General features: G+C 36.6%; 1 protein-coding gene across 1 annotated transcript; it reads left to right on the top strand.

Annotated features, from left to right (window-relative positions):
• Positions 1-5012: 5012 nt before the first annotated feature.
• Positions 5013-7520, top strand: LOC145678228 (uncharacterized). The gene has a single exon (XM_081748274.1). The coding sequence runs from the start codon at positions 5643-5645 to the stop codon at positions 7518-7520; it is 1878 nt and encodes a 625-aa protein (XP_081604400.1). The 5' UTR covers positions 5013-5642.
• The last annotated feature ends 8008 nt before the right edge of the window (positions 7521-15528 follow it).

Below are 15528 nucleotides of genomic sequence, written 5' to 3' on the forward strand. Positions count from 1 at the left end.
TACGATCTTCTTAAGAAGGACCGGAAGATAGAATACTCTTCGGAGTTGTTAGAAAAGTTCAATCACCTAAAAGAACTTCTAAGTAGTCCTCCTGCTCTTGCTCAACCGGATTTCAATTTGGATTTTCATCTGTTCAGTGATGCCTCTGCGGAGTCATTGGCTGGCTACGTGGCTCAATTTCCCCCGGGACAGGATGACCCGGAGGTTATTGCGTACGCGAGTCGGCGAATAAAACCGCATGAGGCCTCCTTGTCAGTTTTCCAGTTAGAATTGGCAGCTGTTCTTTTCCTCTGCGAGAAGTTCTCCTACTTCATTTTGGGTCGACGGACTACGGTCCACTGTGACAATGCTGCAGTCACATATGCTTTTAGTTTGAGAAATCTCGATGCTCGAACTACTCGTCTTCTGCTCAAACTGCAACGTTTCGATCTGCAGTTTGTTCACATCAAAGGCTCTGACAATGAAATCGCTGATCTATTGAGCCGTTATCCTCCAGAAATTCCTGAGGCAGAAGAGGATCATTTTATAAATTTTTTGACCGCGGAGGACGCTGACCTCTTGGATGTCGCGGAACTGAGACGCGAACAGCGGAAAGATCCGTATTGTAGAAAGCTACACGCCATTTGGAAGGATTCTCGAGACAATGACAGGATACGTGTGGAGAATCATTTAGTTTATATTAGAAATTCTCAAAATTCTGTTTGGCTGCTGGTCATTCCTGCCAGCTTGGTGGAAAATATTGTTTCGGCGATTCACAACAAAGGCCATTTTGGTGTGAAGCGATGTTTGTCGTTCGCTAAGGCCATGTTTCACTGGAAAAGTATGCGTGCGACTTTTACTAAGTATATTCAAGAATGCCTTCCTTGTGCACGAACTAAGTACTCGTACAGGGTGATCAGAAAGGAACCCTGCCATGTTGAGGCCTCTGCTTCCTTCGAGAAACAATGCCTCGACCTGGTCGGGCCCCTTCCTAGGAGTCAGGGTTATAAGTATATCTTGTCTATCCTGGACGTCTACAGTCGCTTCGTGTGTTTCTTCCCCCTTAGGACGGCTCACACGAGGGAGATTGTGGCTGTCCTCGAGAAGAGATATTACTATCAACTACCTTATCCTAAGTATTTGGTGAGTGACCAAGGTCCGCAATTCTTGTCGCGCGTCTGGCGAGAATTTTGTCAAAAACATCGAATCAAGCACATACTTACCACGCCATACCATCCTTCCTCCCATGGCATTATCGAACGCAGACATCGTGACCTCCACCGCATTCTCCGCCTCTATTGTAGCGAGAATCAATCCAAATGGAGTACCTTTCTAAAAGCCGCCCAAGATTTGTGTAACCATTCCTGGTGTGATGCACTTGGATGCACACCGGCAGAGCGTTTCCTATGCTACTCTGCGTCCAAGAGCTTCAAGGAGAATTTTATCTGGCCAAAAGAGTCACTTCCTGTCAGTGAAGACAAGAAACTCGTCATATCTAGTCCAGCGACGGTGCCCAAGAAAGAACGTAAACAGCAGAAACATCAGGATACCATTACTGAAGGCTCATTGGTAATGGTTAAAACACATCACGTGTCATCGATACCAAAGAAAATATTTGCCAAGTTTATGGATACCTATGTGGGACCATACATTGTTTCCGCTATAACTAGAAATTCAGCGAGATTACAAAGTTTAAAAGGAGAAAATATTGGCACGCAGAGTTTCGATAATCTCAAATTATTTCGATGCTCTGAAGAAAAGAAGAGAGAGCTGTTGGGAGGTTGAACAGAAACAAAACATAGTCGAGAAAAAAAAGGAAAGAGAATCGTAGGTTAAATTTTGATTAAGGTAATTTTTGTTTGTTTTGAGTCTATTTTTGTGTCCAATTTTCTTTTCGTTCGTTTAGTGTAGTTATAAATTCTTTGTTAGGATTAAGGTCTCTGAAAAATTTTCCAAACATTTCCTATATTGATTGCATTGCATTAGTGTATTTTATGAATAAAATGTTAGGTTAGAGAAAAAAAAAGGAGCTTAACTTAGGACTTCTAAGTTAGTTTTTTTTTTTCCGAAGCTCCCGGAGGATGTTACCTTATACATCGTATAATGTAACATGGCCCGGAAGTTTTGGGCAACCAGTGTATATATGAATTTAATATTTATTAAAATTTTATTTTTAATATATAATTAATCAATGACTTGATTTGAAGTAGACCGCAAAAATTTGCGTTAAGTTCCTTGAACTAATGATTTTAGTATATTTAGAGGGAAATATATAGTAATATCTTTACATTGAATAATTATTCGTATATTTAGCTAAAATATAATATTATTTTAGGAAATAAGGTAATTTCTGGTCGTATTTAGTCCTTTCCAGTCAATTTTCTTTCATATTTTTGGCTTTGGGGATCTTCGAAAGAATTCAAAATTTTTATTTCAAAAATCTTCTTTAAAATTTTTCATTTGTAAAGTCAGCCATAGTAGCTTCTTGGAGCATCCCTTTGTTTAATCTAAATTATCTGTGATTGGATCTTCCGCAATCACAGGTGTGGTTGAGATTTTTCGGCTTCTTTGATCTTGATAGATACACCTATCATCGTATAGTTACGTCACAATGAACCTCCAATTAGGGATCTTCTTCCCATTGTCATTGTCTTTACCGGAAGCAGTGTTAAGTTATGGACGTACGATAATCTCCGTCCATAGGAAAAACGTGAAAGAGAATTAGTTAAAGGTTTCGACACAAAATAATTGATACCTTTGATATCTGTGGACATAATATGGAAGGCAGTGAGTAGGTTGCTGTGCTCAACGGACATAGGATTTTCTGCAGTGAGAGCAAATCTTTCACGTCAGAACCGAAAGTGGTTTGGGGGAAAAGCCATCTTCACTGTCGACTCATGGATGTCAGATCCGATGATTTGATTTTTTGTGCACCGAGGTAGGCTCTCCATCCTCGAGAGCTGGTGTAAAATAACAACAACCTTCAGACGTGGGAGAGAAGTATTCTATATTTTTCCCATGGAATCCAAGTAAGTTATAGAAGATAGCATAAAAATTTTCTGTTGTTTTGGCCACGTGAGAACATGCTAAATTTCTAACCTTTTTTCGGATTGGAGTAAGTGTTATGTTATTGGCGTGGTGATGTCCACCAATATGATGTGCTAAACGCTGCGTAGTTTTCCCTAAGTTATACAATGTACAAAATCTACGATGTGACATAAAATACTCGTTCAATGGAGGGGGGGGTAATTTTTTTTTTTTTTGGAGTTTCAGTGTGGATGTTTGTTACCAACAGTCCAAGAAATGTGTGTACTCTCGAGAACATACATTTCACCCCCAAAATTATACTTTGAATATGTAATCTCATATATTCTTTTTTTTTTAATTTATTATTTTTCCGTACTGCTATATTACCTAATTAAATCCATTCTCTGGTTTGTGCTCACCTTCACTGTAGTTTGAATATGATGAGACAAAATGTATACAAAGTTTCGGCTCACATTGATAATAAGGGTGCTTGCAACTATCGGCAATGGGAGATGCTCGTCAGCAATAACACGTTCGTTGTGTATTTTGAATTCCTTTTACCAGAAACCAGAAATTCGAATTTTTAAGCACATAGTTTAAGACTTTTTTTTTTAATTTTAACAATATACTAAAGTAGAGCTGAATGGTCGACGTCCCATACGTCCTCGGTAAGAGGCAGGGTGTGTGCTATATTATTAATCTGTTGAATAAAGTGATTTTATATGTTTAGTTTAAGTTAGTTAGATAGTTAGGCTAGGGACTACGTTAAGTGTACTTTCTTTTCAGGTAGATGTATCTAGTGTATGTATTATCTCAAAGGAAAATGTTTTGTTGTGGGAATCAAAGTGGATGAGGTCTGAGCTCATACAAGGGAGGTCACCTTGTCGGTATAAATCCTCCGCGCTGACCCCACCTCCACAACGGTATCTGAAGAGAGAATACTAAGAAAAGAAAGTAAAGCATGTAGCACACAGCCGTAATAAGTGATACCTGTGTAGTACAAGGCTCATGTGGTGATGGTAGTAAATGTCCTTATTTTCAAAATGTTTTTTTTGACTAAACCAAACGTATGTAGAATTGTTCATGATATGTGAAGAGAGTATGTAATGCAATGATGGACTTACCCATTCAGCTATGTCAAGAATTTTCCTCAATTTCCAACCTTTGCGATTTTTTTTTTTTTAAATGTATTCTCCTGTTATTTCTTATCATACAGAAAGTTAGTGTAATAAAGTGTGCGAGTCGAAACAAAATCTTTCATTGTCCAGTGCAAAGCTAATTATTTTAAAACTATGTCGTAAAGTAACTTCAATAGTATTGTTGGTACTCAGAAAGTAAAGTGTTTAAAGCAGTACGTAACGAAAGTAAATATAGCGTCTTGAAAACTCACAGAATCGATTTCACTTAGTGTGACCGGGGTTGGAATCACAGACCTGCCAGGAAATTTCACTTCGTTAATAAGATCAACTAAATTCACTTTGGCATTCATTTTTTTTTCCGAAATTCCATCCCGTTGCGCGATTTAGATTTGATTCGAGAATTTTTTTTTTTTTATCTGGGTTAGTAAACACAAACATTTAGATTTTCGAAGCATTCACCGTCAGTTTCACTCTTGGGTCAGTGTCTTGTTCTGTCGGGTTGTGGTTTGTAACCTTATCTCTTGATGGGATGCAGGCTATGACCTGCGGATCGGGATGCTGGACTGCGAGTGAGAATGAGGGAGGCTTAGAAATCTTCACATTTTGGGACGATTTGAGTTCTACTTTCCGGAGATGATTGGTGTAGTGGATGGGTCAGTGAGTGTTGACAGCTTGCCCGTCTGGGCCCGGTGGGTTCGCGTTCAGCAATCAGTGACACATTCACGCAATCATAGTCTTAAGGAAAGTGAACGTCATACAGAAACACAATATCAGTATCATCATCATTATTTTATTTTTTTTATTTTTACATTTTTATTTTATTTATTTATTTTATATGACTTTTTTTTTTTTTTGTAAAAACGCGAGAATAGGTTGCGGAATGTACATGATTTTAATTATATTTATGTAGTGAACTATCCCTCGCGCCAAACTTCCAGTTAGATAAGAAAAGTTAAGTCGATACTTTCATTTATTAATTTTTATAGTTGGATAGTTCGGACGCAACCAAACACGTTGCCACCAACTTTTCCGCTTGAGTGTTTCCCAAGCTCAGGGGAAAGTTGGCAAAGCATGCGTATACTTCCCGGTGGAAGGGATGATTGGGAAAATTTCTAGTTCAAAATTAGTGTAAACGAGAGACGTAAATAAGCTTGTACGATCCCCCTTTCACCAAGGCGATAGTATATTTAATTGGTGCCGCAACTGACCCGGGAAGATACAGTTACTTGATCCAGCAACCAGCTCGGAACAGATTCACAATACAGTGACCTTGTGTATTTTTACCTTGCACTGGTATCAATAAGTATAAAAGCAATATCCGCGACCAATTTGTGCATTGCTAATTGTGTTTCACTTTTAATAACTGTTGTTGATTGTGTGTTTCATTATGTTTGTGTTCCTTTAGAGAAATCATTAGCAACCAATAGAGTGCATTTTTAGCTTGAATTAGAGAAATTATTAGCTTTCTTTAGTTACTGATTATTGAACTTGTACAAAATGTCAGAGTCTGAGGAATTAAAGAACATGCTCCAAGCTTTGTTTGAAAAGCAGTCCGCACAGATTAACGATACAATTGAGGGTTTGAAAAAGGAACAGGTAGAAAGTGTTGCTAGTTTGAAGGAAGATATTGTTAGTTTAAAGCACGAGCAGGCAGAAAACGTTGCTAGTTTGAAGGAAAACTTAGAAAGTAAATTAGAACAAGTTGGTAAGGATGTTTTACAAACTAATAATGCCATTGTCCAAATTACTACGCGTATTCAGGCCATGGAGGAGAAAATAGAGGAATATAAAAATGAGTGTAGATCAAATTACGAATCCGTACAGGCACAGATTGACAATTGTAGGGCCGAGATAGCACAAGATCGCGTAAGCAACCAAGAGAGGTTTCAGGAAGCAAAAGATAGGCAGGTGTTATTAGAACTTAATACAAACCGGTATCATGCTCAGGTAGAAGAGCGCGTAACCAATTTTCAAGCAACCATTGACACCCACGGTACATTTGTGCGGGAAGCGATGTTTAGTTTGCGAGAACAGCGCGGCGAAATAAACGAAATACGGGATGACATGTTAGAAATTAAGAAAGTAGCTGCTGAAAATAAAGAGAAAATTACGCACGTTACTGCAAGGGTAAATAAACTAGAGTCTCACACCATTCAATCTATTCAACAAGTCATAGACCAAGTACAGAATATCCCCGCGCGAACAGTTGTAAAAGCGGAAGTGAATCGAGAGGTGAATGATCGCGTTTTGAAGTTAGAGCAAGAGTTGAATAATTTACGGAGTAATCAGTTTAGTCGCGAACCTCACCCTTCCTCACGAGAAACTTACGAAAATAGCGAGTACGATAGTGGTAGTGAAGGTTATGAATCCGATCACTCGAATAGTAAGGGGAAGAATAATCCATTTTTCGTGAAAACTAGTAAACCTCGACGCCGTATTACAATTCAAGAAATACGAGACCTACCGACATATAGTGGGATGCCAGATAAGGAAACTGCGCGCTCATATTTACGTGATTTGCAACATAAGTTGGACTTATTGAACGTACACGAAGATGCAGTGTTGCCGGTACTACCAAGTTTACTGCAGAATCCATGTTTGGAGTGGTTTCGAACACGCCAACATTTGTTCACCACTTTTGAGGAATTTAGCAATGCTTTAGTTAACGCATTTGAATCAGAAGCAATTGTAGTAAGCAGGCTGACCGCGTTGCGGAATACTTCCTTTGATCCAAGAGTACACGGTTCAGTTTTGGAGTTTGCAACCACTCAATATCGTGCATTAAGTGATTTGAATCCCGAAAGCACTCCAGCGAAGATATTAGCTAGTATTGTACCTACGTTGCCATACAAATATCGAGAAATGTTTGCGTTTTATCCATGCACAGATTTTGCGCAATTTATTGCTAGTGTCAAACGTCTTGAATCTTTACGTTTGCCAAACGAAAAGGGTTTTAAGCGCGAAGTTAACAGTTATGAGAATCGTAATAAGCAGTACCAGGCGGTTCGGGTACAGTATAGCAGACCGACTATAGAGAGGCCTAATAATACCAATAATCATCCACGGAACGGTAGAAATTCTGAACAAAGCAATTTTAGAAGAAACGAGCGAGAGAATAGGCGCGAACAGCAATTCACGAGTGATGCGCGCGGGAGGAATGAACGATTTAATCAGAACACTAGGTCACCACGCAGTAACAATAACTCTCGTGACTTTGGGAATCGCTTCAATTGGAGAAGGGGAAACAATAGTAATAATGGAAATAGTAGACCTAGTTTCAATTTCCAGTCAAATAACGAACGGCGGAATTGGCGAGAACGCACGCCCGAGAGAGATGGTGGGCATACGTCCGATCACGGTCAGCAGGGAAACTAAGATCCGATGGGCACGAAGGGGTCGCGTCCATCGAAGGTGATTCGTTTATAAACTCCCCAAATATCATCCGTGTTAGGAATTATACATTTGCAAATGACGATATTCTAGATAGTGACGGTCGAAGTGATGTAGAGGAGGATAATGATGAAAGAGAACTCGTCACCGCTTACGATCGAAATTATTCTGCGTACATAGAAACAACAGTTAATGACATTCCAGTTAAAACTCTCCTCGATACAGGCGCTGATGCCTCGTTGATCTCGTACGAATTTTGGAAAGAAATAAGCAAAGACATTTCTGCGCCTAGGTTGCAGTCAGCAGACGACGTTCTTTTGGTCGATTACAGTGGCCGCTTCAAAAGAAAGTGCAAGGGTAAAACAATAGTACCAGTCCAGATTGACGTATTAACGTTTTCACTCGAGTTGTATGTCGTGCAAGATTTAAACGAACGTTTTATTTTGGGTGTCAACGCGCTTTCACAATTACAGAGTATCATTGATTTTAGTCAGGGAACGTTCTCGTTGGAACATGAAAACATTAGAATTGTTGTATCGTTACTCCCACTTTCGGTGCAATCCATGTCAGATGACAGCGATCAAGAAACAAATGACAGCAGCAATATTAAAGAACATCGACGTATTAACCGTGTAAGTGTTAATGAAGGAGAACCCTTCCAAAAGCAGGTTGCCACGGATGAACAGATCATTAATGCAGTTCAGAGGGCAGATGGGTTAACTCAGCCACAGCGAAATCAGTTGTTAGACTTGTTGTTTAAATATAGGGAAATATTCACTAACTACCCCGGGAAATGTAAAGGATTTGTATACAAGGCAGAAATTAACACTACGGAAGCATTGGTAAGAAAACAATATCCTATCCCTTATAAGGCCATTCCATTCGTTAGGAACGAACTTCAAAAATTACTTCAGTTGCAAATCATAAAACCAAGCCAAAGTGTACACAGTAATCCACTTTTAGTAGTACCTAAAAAGAATAATCAATTCCGTCTTTGTGTCGATTTACGCATGGTGAATGGGCACTCCGTATTACGACAGGTTAGGCCAGAGCGCATTGAAGATTTACTCGCGAAATTGCAAGGAAAGAAATTTACCACGGTTATTGATTTACAACAAAGTTATCTGCAGACCGAACTTCATCCAGATTCCCAACCATATTTTGCTTTTAATTTCGAAGGGTTATGTTATCAATATCAGCGAGTGGCATTTGGATATCGAAATGGATCATCCGCTCTAAACGCGATGATGGCATATGTCTTAGGGCCCGAGTTACATAGTAAAATCATTCGATACGTAGATGACAATTTAGTAATGTCCAACAGTTTTGAAGAACACTTGCAATTGTTAGATGAAGTATTTCAGAAATTCAAGGAACACGGAATCACGTTAAACATAGACAAATGTTTGTTTTGTGCCAATGAAGTCCCATTTTTAGGATATGTAGTTAGCAAGGAAGGTATCCGAAAAGACGAACGTAGTATAACAGCTGTACGAGACTTACCAAAACCAACCAACATTAAAACTTTGCGCTCAGTGTTAGGATTATTCTCTTGGTCTAGGTCATTTGTTCCCAACTTTGCTATGAAAGCCGCTCCATTATATGATTTGTTGAAACAGAAAAAGAAATGGCAATGGAGCGAACAATGTGAAATGGCATTTAATCAAATCAAGCAGGATATTTGTAACAACATCATGTTAGCTCATCCAGATTTCACAAAAGATTTTTATGTGCAATCTGATGCTGCACAATCCGGAATAGGAAGTGTCCTCTGGCAAAAACACGGCGACGAAAAACGTATCATACAATGTATAAGTAGAACGTTAACACCTACCGAACAGAAATATTCATCCACAGAAGCTGAGTGTCTTGGGGTCATTTTTGCAATTAGAAAATGGAAATCAATGTTGTTGGGCAATCATGTAATCATTGTCACGGATCATCGTGCTTTGTCGTATTTAGATCGCGTCAAACCTTGGAATAATCGTTTGCTCAGATGGGCCGTCGAATTGCAAGAACTAAGTTACGAGGTACAATACATACCAGGTTCTGAGAACACTATAAGCGATACATTGAGCAGGCTTTTCCCCACCCATGAACACCGCCTATTGAAAGTTCACACTTTCCAAGTGTTGCAGGAAGAAATTATGAACATAACACCTGAAAGATTAGCCGCACTCCAACGTGAATGTTCCGATTACGCCAACGTTATTGCTGTTTTAGAGGGTACAGTAGACGAGACTGAATATAAAAATGGTAGATCGTGGAAAAAGTTTTATAAATTGGATAATCATATTTTATTAGTTCGAGATTTCCACCAGCCAGATCAATGGAAAATTTGTGTTCCTCCAGCACTAACCCAGAATATTTTAGTTGCGTACCATACCGACATTCACCACCCAGGCGTTGAAAGGACTTTTTCTATAATTTCAAAAGCGTTTCATTGGAAAGGATTGCGAACAGCTGTTAAAAACTTCATTCGCGATTGTATTACCTGCCAACGTATGAAACCAGACCAACACCCACCTGCTAAGTTGATGCATACAATACCAGTAAATGCAACTCGTGATGCAATTAGCATAGACTTTTTAGGAAGTTATCCCACTGGCCAAACTCAGAAAAGATTCGCTTTGGTAATAATGGATCTTTACACCCGGTATTGTACTGCGTTTGCATTGCGCACGTCAACAGCGAAGGCTGTAGTAAGGTGTTTGGAAGAATTTTATTTCCCCATGTTAGGATTAGTGCGAGTAATTATTACTGACAATGCAGCTGTGTTTCATTCGAAACTGTTTTTGAAGGCTATGAAAAAGTATAATGTAGTTGTTCGTCATACTACCCCATACCATCCCATGGCATCGTTAGTGGAAAACGTTAATAAGAATCTAGTGCAAACCCTCAGAACTTTGTGTTCGTCATCTCACAAGGAGTGGGCTGAATATCTGACCCAAGCAGTATTGTTGTATAATTATTCTATTTCCCAGAGTCTTGGTGTTTCTCCTGCCAGTTTGCATTTAAATATCAATTCCTCACGACCCATATTCACACATTTTGGTATAAATGTACAGGAGGCGATTACGCCTGAAGATTCGATTAATTGGAGCAATAAACTTGTTATGGCCGATTTACGTAGAAAACGGAAGATTGCCACACGTAATGAAAAATGGAATCAAGCCCAACAGGGAAAAAGACTCGTTGTTAAGGGAGATCTAGTGTTTGTTAGGCAACGAAATGTAAGCAGTCTTGTTAAGAAGGAAATAGCAAAGTTCTTTGAAATATTCCGAGGGCCGTATGTTTGTACTTCAGTTACCAGTAACGATCGCGCTGTAGAGTTATGGGATCCTTACAATGGTCAAAGTATCGGTTTTCATTCCATGGACAGAGTAAGAATTTGGAACCCCACCCCAAAGACTTACAATACTTGGATTCTTATGGCCAGAAAACATTTACCTGAAGAACAAGTAGCTAAACTCAAAGATGCTCCTTACCATCCATCAACACATGAAAAGTCATTACCATTGCTGTACCCAGAAGTGGATATTGTTAATCAGCCGGATGAAACTAATGAGGGTAACCCCGAAACATTGTTAAAACAGAATTGTGTTAAGTTACAACACTGTGATCGCTTAGAATACTTTTTACGTAAGTTGGGTGATTTGTATGTCACGCATTATTGCAAAGACTCCACCGAATGGTCTGACGAGTGTGTTAAAGCAATTATGACTAATTTTTCCAGTGGATTACAATTGCTCCGTTGAAAAAAAAAAAAAAAAAAAAAAAAAAAAAAAAAAAAAAAGAGCTAGGAACCCCACCAATCCGTATGTTTAGGGATTTCTCTTACAGCTTACCAAACAAGACCATCCATCCAGCCAGCCATATTTCTCACCATTACAACAGGTACGTGAGATAATAAATATGTGTTTAATAAGATTTTATTTCAGGATTAATTCCAGTTGAGGATGACTAGGAGAAAGAAAAGGGATCCAGGAAGGATGATTAAGGAAAAGAAGAGGTAAAGATAAATTGAAATTAGTTCGCGAACGTATTTTTGATTCCAAATTTTATAAACACAACCCATCTTCCAACCATTACTATTTTGTGTGGACGCTACCACACTCACAAAATTTAAATGATTTGTTTGTGTATTTATGTTCATTTCAGGATAAAAGGAGAGAAGGTCTGAATAAAAGTTCACCTATATCATTTTGTGTTGTTTTATTACCATAATATTAAAAGAAATGTGGATTTGAAAACCTGTTAACCCTGTTTAAAGTCATTAATAGGAATTTTAGAGATTGCTTAGGTACTCTTAGAGACTCTGATAGGATCTTTAGAGAACGTATATCACAAATGTGAGTACATGCATATTTAAGATTATTTGCAAACATTTCCGTTGTTTACTTTGTTGGCGGAAATATGTAAACACAATTGTATTTCGAAACATGTCTTGAAAAAAAAAAAAAAAAAAAAAAAAAAGAAAGAAAATGTGTTTGTTCGTCGATGATTGTCTTTGTCATTGAATATATGTAAGAGTACAGTAAATCTACGAAATCGAATTGGTTATACATTGCAGTGTCAAAATTCCAAAACATTACTAAATGTGATTGAAAAAAAAAAAAATAATGATAATACAAAATAAGGTTGGAACTGTTAAACTTGATCACAAATTGATTCATACGAATGACTATTACGTAAAGTTAATAAGTATTCGTTATCATATTAATAAAGTTTGAAATTTAGTATAATCTAAAAAATAGGTTACTAGTTAAGAAGAATGAAGAGGTTAAGATATAATTTAACCCTTAGAGGCGTCACTATCATTCTCTTTCAAAATTAAAGTGACAAAATCGGTTTGGCGTCCGATTGGGTCCTCAGCTAGTGTGTGATTTGGCTAATACACACACACTTCAAAATACACTTTCGGTCTGTGACATTTAATATATATATATTTAAGGACAAGATATCTAGTTTGACGCTTAAAATTTTATATTTTATCAGACATTTATTTTTCATTGACTCAAGTAAAACGATAAATTGTAACTGTTTGGATTTTTAATTAAACCGATTCCTTCTTCTTTTCTTCGGGGTGCATCGTGTTCATAAAATAAAATAATACATTATTTTTATGTAAATCTAAAATGTGACAAGGTCATCATGTCATTTGCAAAGGATCGTTATATTATTTTGTGGGTACGATGGACCCAATGATAACCGACACAATTTGGTATCGATGTATAAAGTGTTTGTTTTAATTAGGTAGCGATTACCTATGATAAATCTGGATCATAAAATTGGAATATATATATAAATTTGGGTTATATAAAAATGGCATATAGATATAATATAAATTGGTGGTAACATATTATGAAAATTAGATAAGCAAAATTATTATCAATCTGGAATTTATCAATGTCGGTGATTTTGAATAAAATTTGATAAATACTTTTTCAAGCTTTGAAATGAATCTATTTGTGGAAATGAAAAACGTGAAAAATGATTGTGTAAAGTGAAATCAATTAAATCACGAATATGATATTCTAATTTTAAATGATATTTGTCGGATGTAACGATCAGTTCAGAATGTGAAAATTTTCCAATTTCAGTTCTTTTCGATCTTTCTTGTATGAGAAGAGTCTGTTGGTTCTTAATTGAACATTTTCAACCCATTGATTATCATAGTCAGACTCGTCATGTTGACCTCATTTCCTTGTTTTGTTGAGGTTATTACTCTTTTATTTTTCATTTCTCAACATTTAAAAAAAAAAAAAAAAAAAAAAAAAAAAAAAAAATGGAAAAAGTAAGCATGATACGTTTGTGCTGGATGCCGATTAGCGTTCTCTTACGCATTTGTAATTCTATCAGTTTACTGGAAAATTGTCATTTCACGTTATGGATTATTGTGATGTTAGATTGGTGGATGATACACTCGATTGTGACTTTAATCTCGAATGTGACTATATTGTAATGTTAGATTGGTGGATGATACACTCGATTGTGACTTTAATCTCGAATGTGACTATATGCCCGGATTTGATAAGTGCACTTTGCCAGTAAGGCCGCACAATCTTTAGTATCGGCTAGCGTTCCTTAAGAGAATATGTTGTAAACCTACTAAGTTTGTAGGTAGGAACGGGCCAAAAATTATTAATAATTAATAAATGGTTGATGACATTGAGATACGGGACTGTAGTATCGAACTTTTCCCCCCCAGGGTATTCTTCTTGTCCTTTTCATGCCTTTATTTTCTCGAAATACCTTCTATAGGTCTAGATACTGACAGTCCAATTGGGGTTGGAATAATTTACTCGATTATGACATAGCTGTAATGCTTGAAGCATTCAGCTGGGATGGGATTTGGATTTAGTGCAAGAGCGATTTATGCAAATCGTCGGGAAGTTCAGCGATCCCGCACACTCTAGCTATGAGAAAATAGTAAGCCAGCGCTCATTGATCTTCGGGATCAAATCATTAACCTATATTTTTGTTTAATTAATGGCTTACGACCTGTTTTGTCAACCAATGACACACAGGGTAGCGCTACGTCAGGCTTAATCGCTGTTTAATTCACGCTTGTACATAAGTACTCAAATGTTTGATAGTTTATTAGTTAAGTTACGCAAAGCAAGCTTATGTATGAATAGTTCAATTACTTGATACATAGAGAATACTATATTGAATCATATGTAACAGCAATAAGATTTAAATGTCACGTACTGCATACAGAAATCATTATTAATATCAAACTTCGTAAGCCCCTTTTTGAATATATTTGCTTTGCATATTTAGTGAACGAATATAGGATTTGGATTTAATCATGTACCATTTTACGTCTATATGTTAGGTTTTTATGTAATGTTTCATAAATTTTGCATTCATAGTCTAAAAGCTATTGTGGTTTATTGTATGGAAAAATATAAACATATATATATATATACAAAAGGCATACTACAGTAAATTTTGTTCATATATAATTCATATTATGTGTAACTTAGTCGTAATGATACATAAGATACTACAATTAAGTAGGTCAGTTTTTTTTTTAACAAATCGTTCACGTATTAAGTGATAAATAGTTGAGTTATTTAGGGAATTAGCCTTGATGTACATTTTTCACATGCTTATTTTCATTTACGATGATTAAGACCAAAGACATAAGCAATATGCCTTTTATATGAAAGAAAATCTTGTTTATTTTAGTGGCTAATGATTTTTATAAAATGTTTTAATAACTTTTACAAAACATTATAATAATCTTACGAAATATGCTATAGTAGTTCTAATAATCAATGTCATATTATGTGTTGGTTCATATTTTTAGGTTCTTAGATAAATGTGATGTTTATCAGTAAATATATCGAAGAAACATATGTAAATAAGTCGTTGAAGAAGGTTAGTTAATAATGCCCGAAATATAATTCAGTTCAATAATTATGCAGATACTATTGGATTAGATGTTCTTTTTCTTGTCGGACTTTCACATTTTTATTTCATTATTTTGGTTATCGATTAAAAAAAAAAAAAAAAAAAAGGGAAGTAACGGAGACACATAGATACATTTTCAAACTTTTGGCGTTAATTTTAAAGTAAATTTGTCTAAAAGCAAGAATACTAATTTGAAAAAAAAAAAAAAAAAAAAAAAAAAGGAAGAATAGATGAATAATTTCTTTTCGTCAACATAGTCAACAATCATTTGTTTTAGTGGGAATAAAATAAGTTTGTATTCTAAGTTTATTTTGGTCATCGAGAAATACGAGTGGTAATTGTAATGAATGAGAGGTCAATGACTGCAAAAGGATAATAACAGGTAACAAATTATCTGAGGCATAAGGCGAATATATAACGATACTTGCAAATGGGTTTAAGAAATATTGTGGATATATATATATATATATATGTGTGTACCCCGTTGATAGATTATGTCTGCGATAGAGATGTTATAATGAAAACAGGCTATGCTCTGATAGCAGTAGCAAGGCTATGCTCCGATAGTAGT

This window comes from Thermobia domestica, unplaced genomic scaffold (genome assembly GCF_964235325.1).
Source record: "Thermobia domestica unplaced genomic scaffold, izTheDome1.hap1.1 HAP1_SCAFFOLD_2122, whole genome shotgun sequence".
Lineage (NCBI taxonomy): Eukaryota > Metazoa > Arthropoda > Insecta > Zygentoma > Lepismatidae > Thermobia > Thermobia domestica.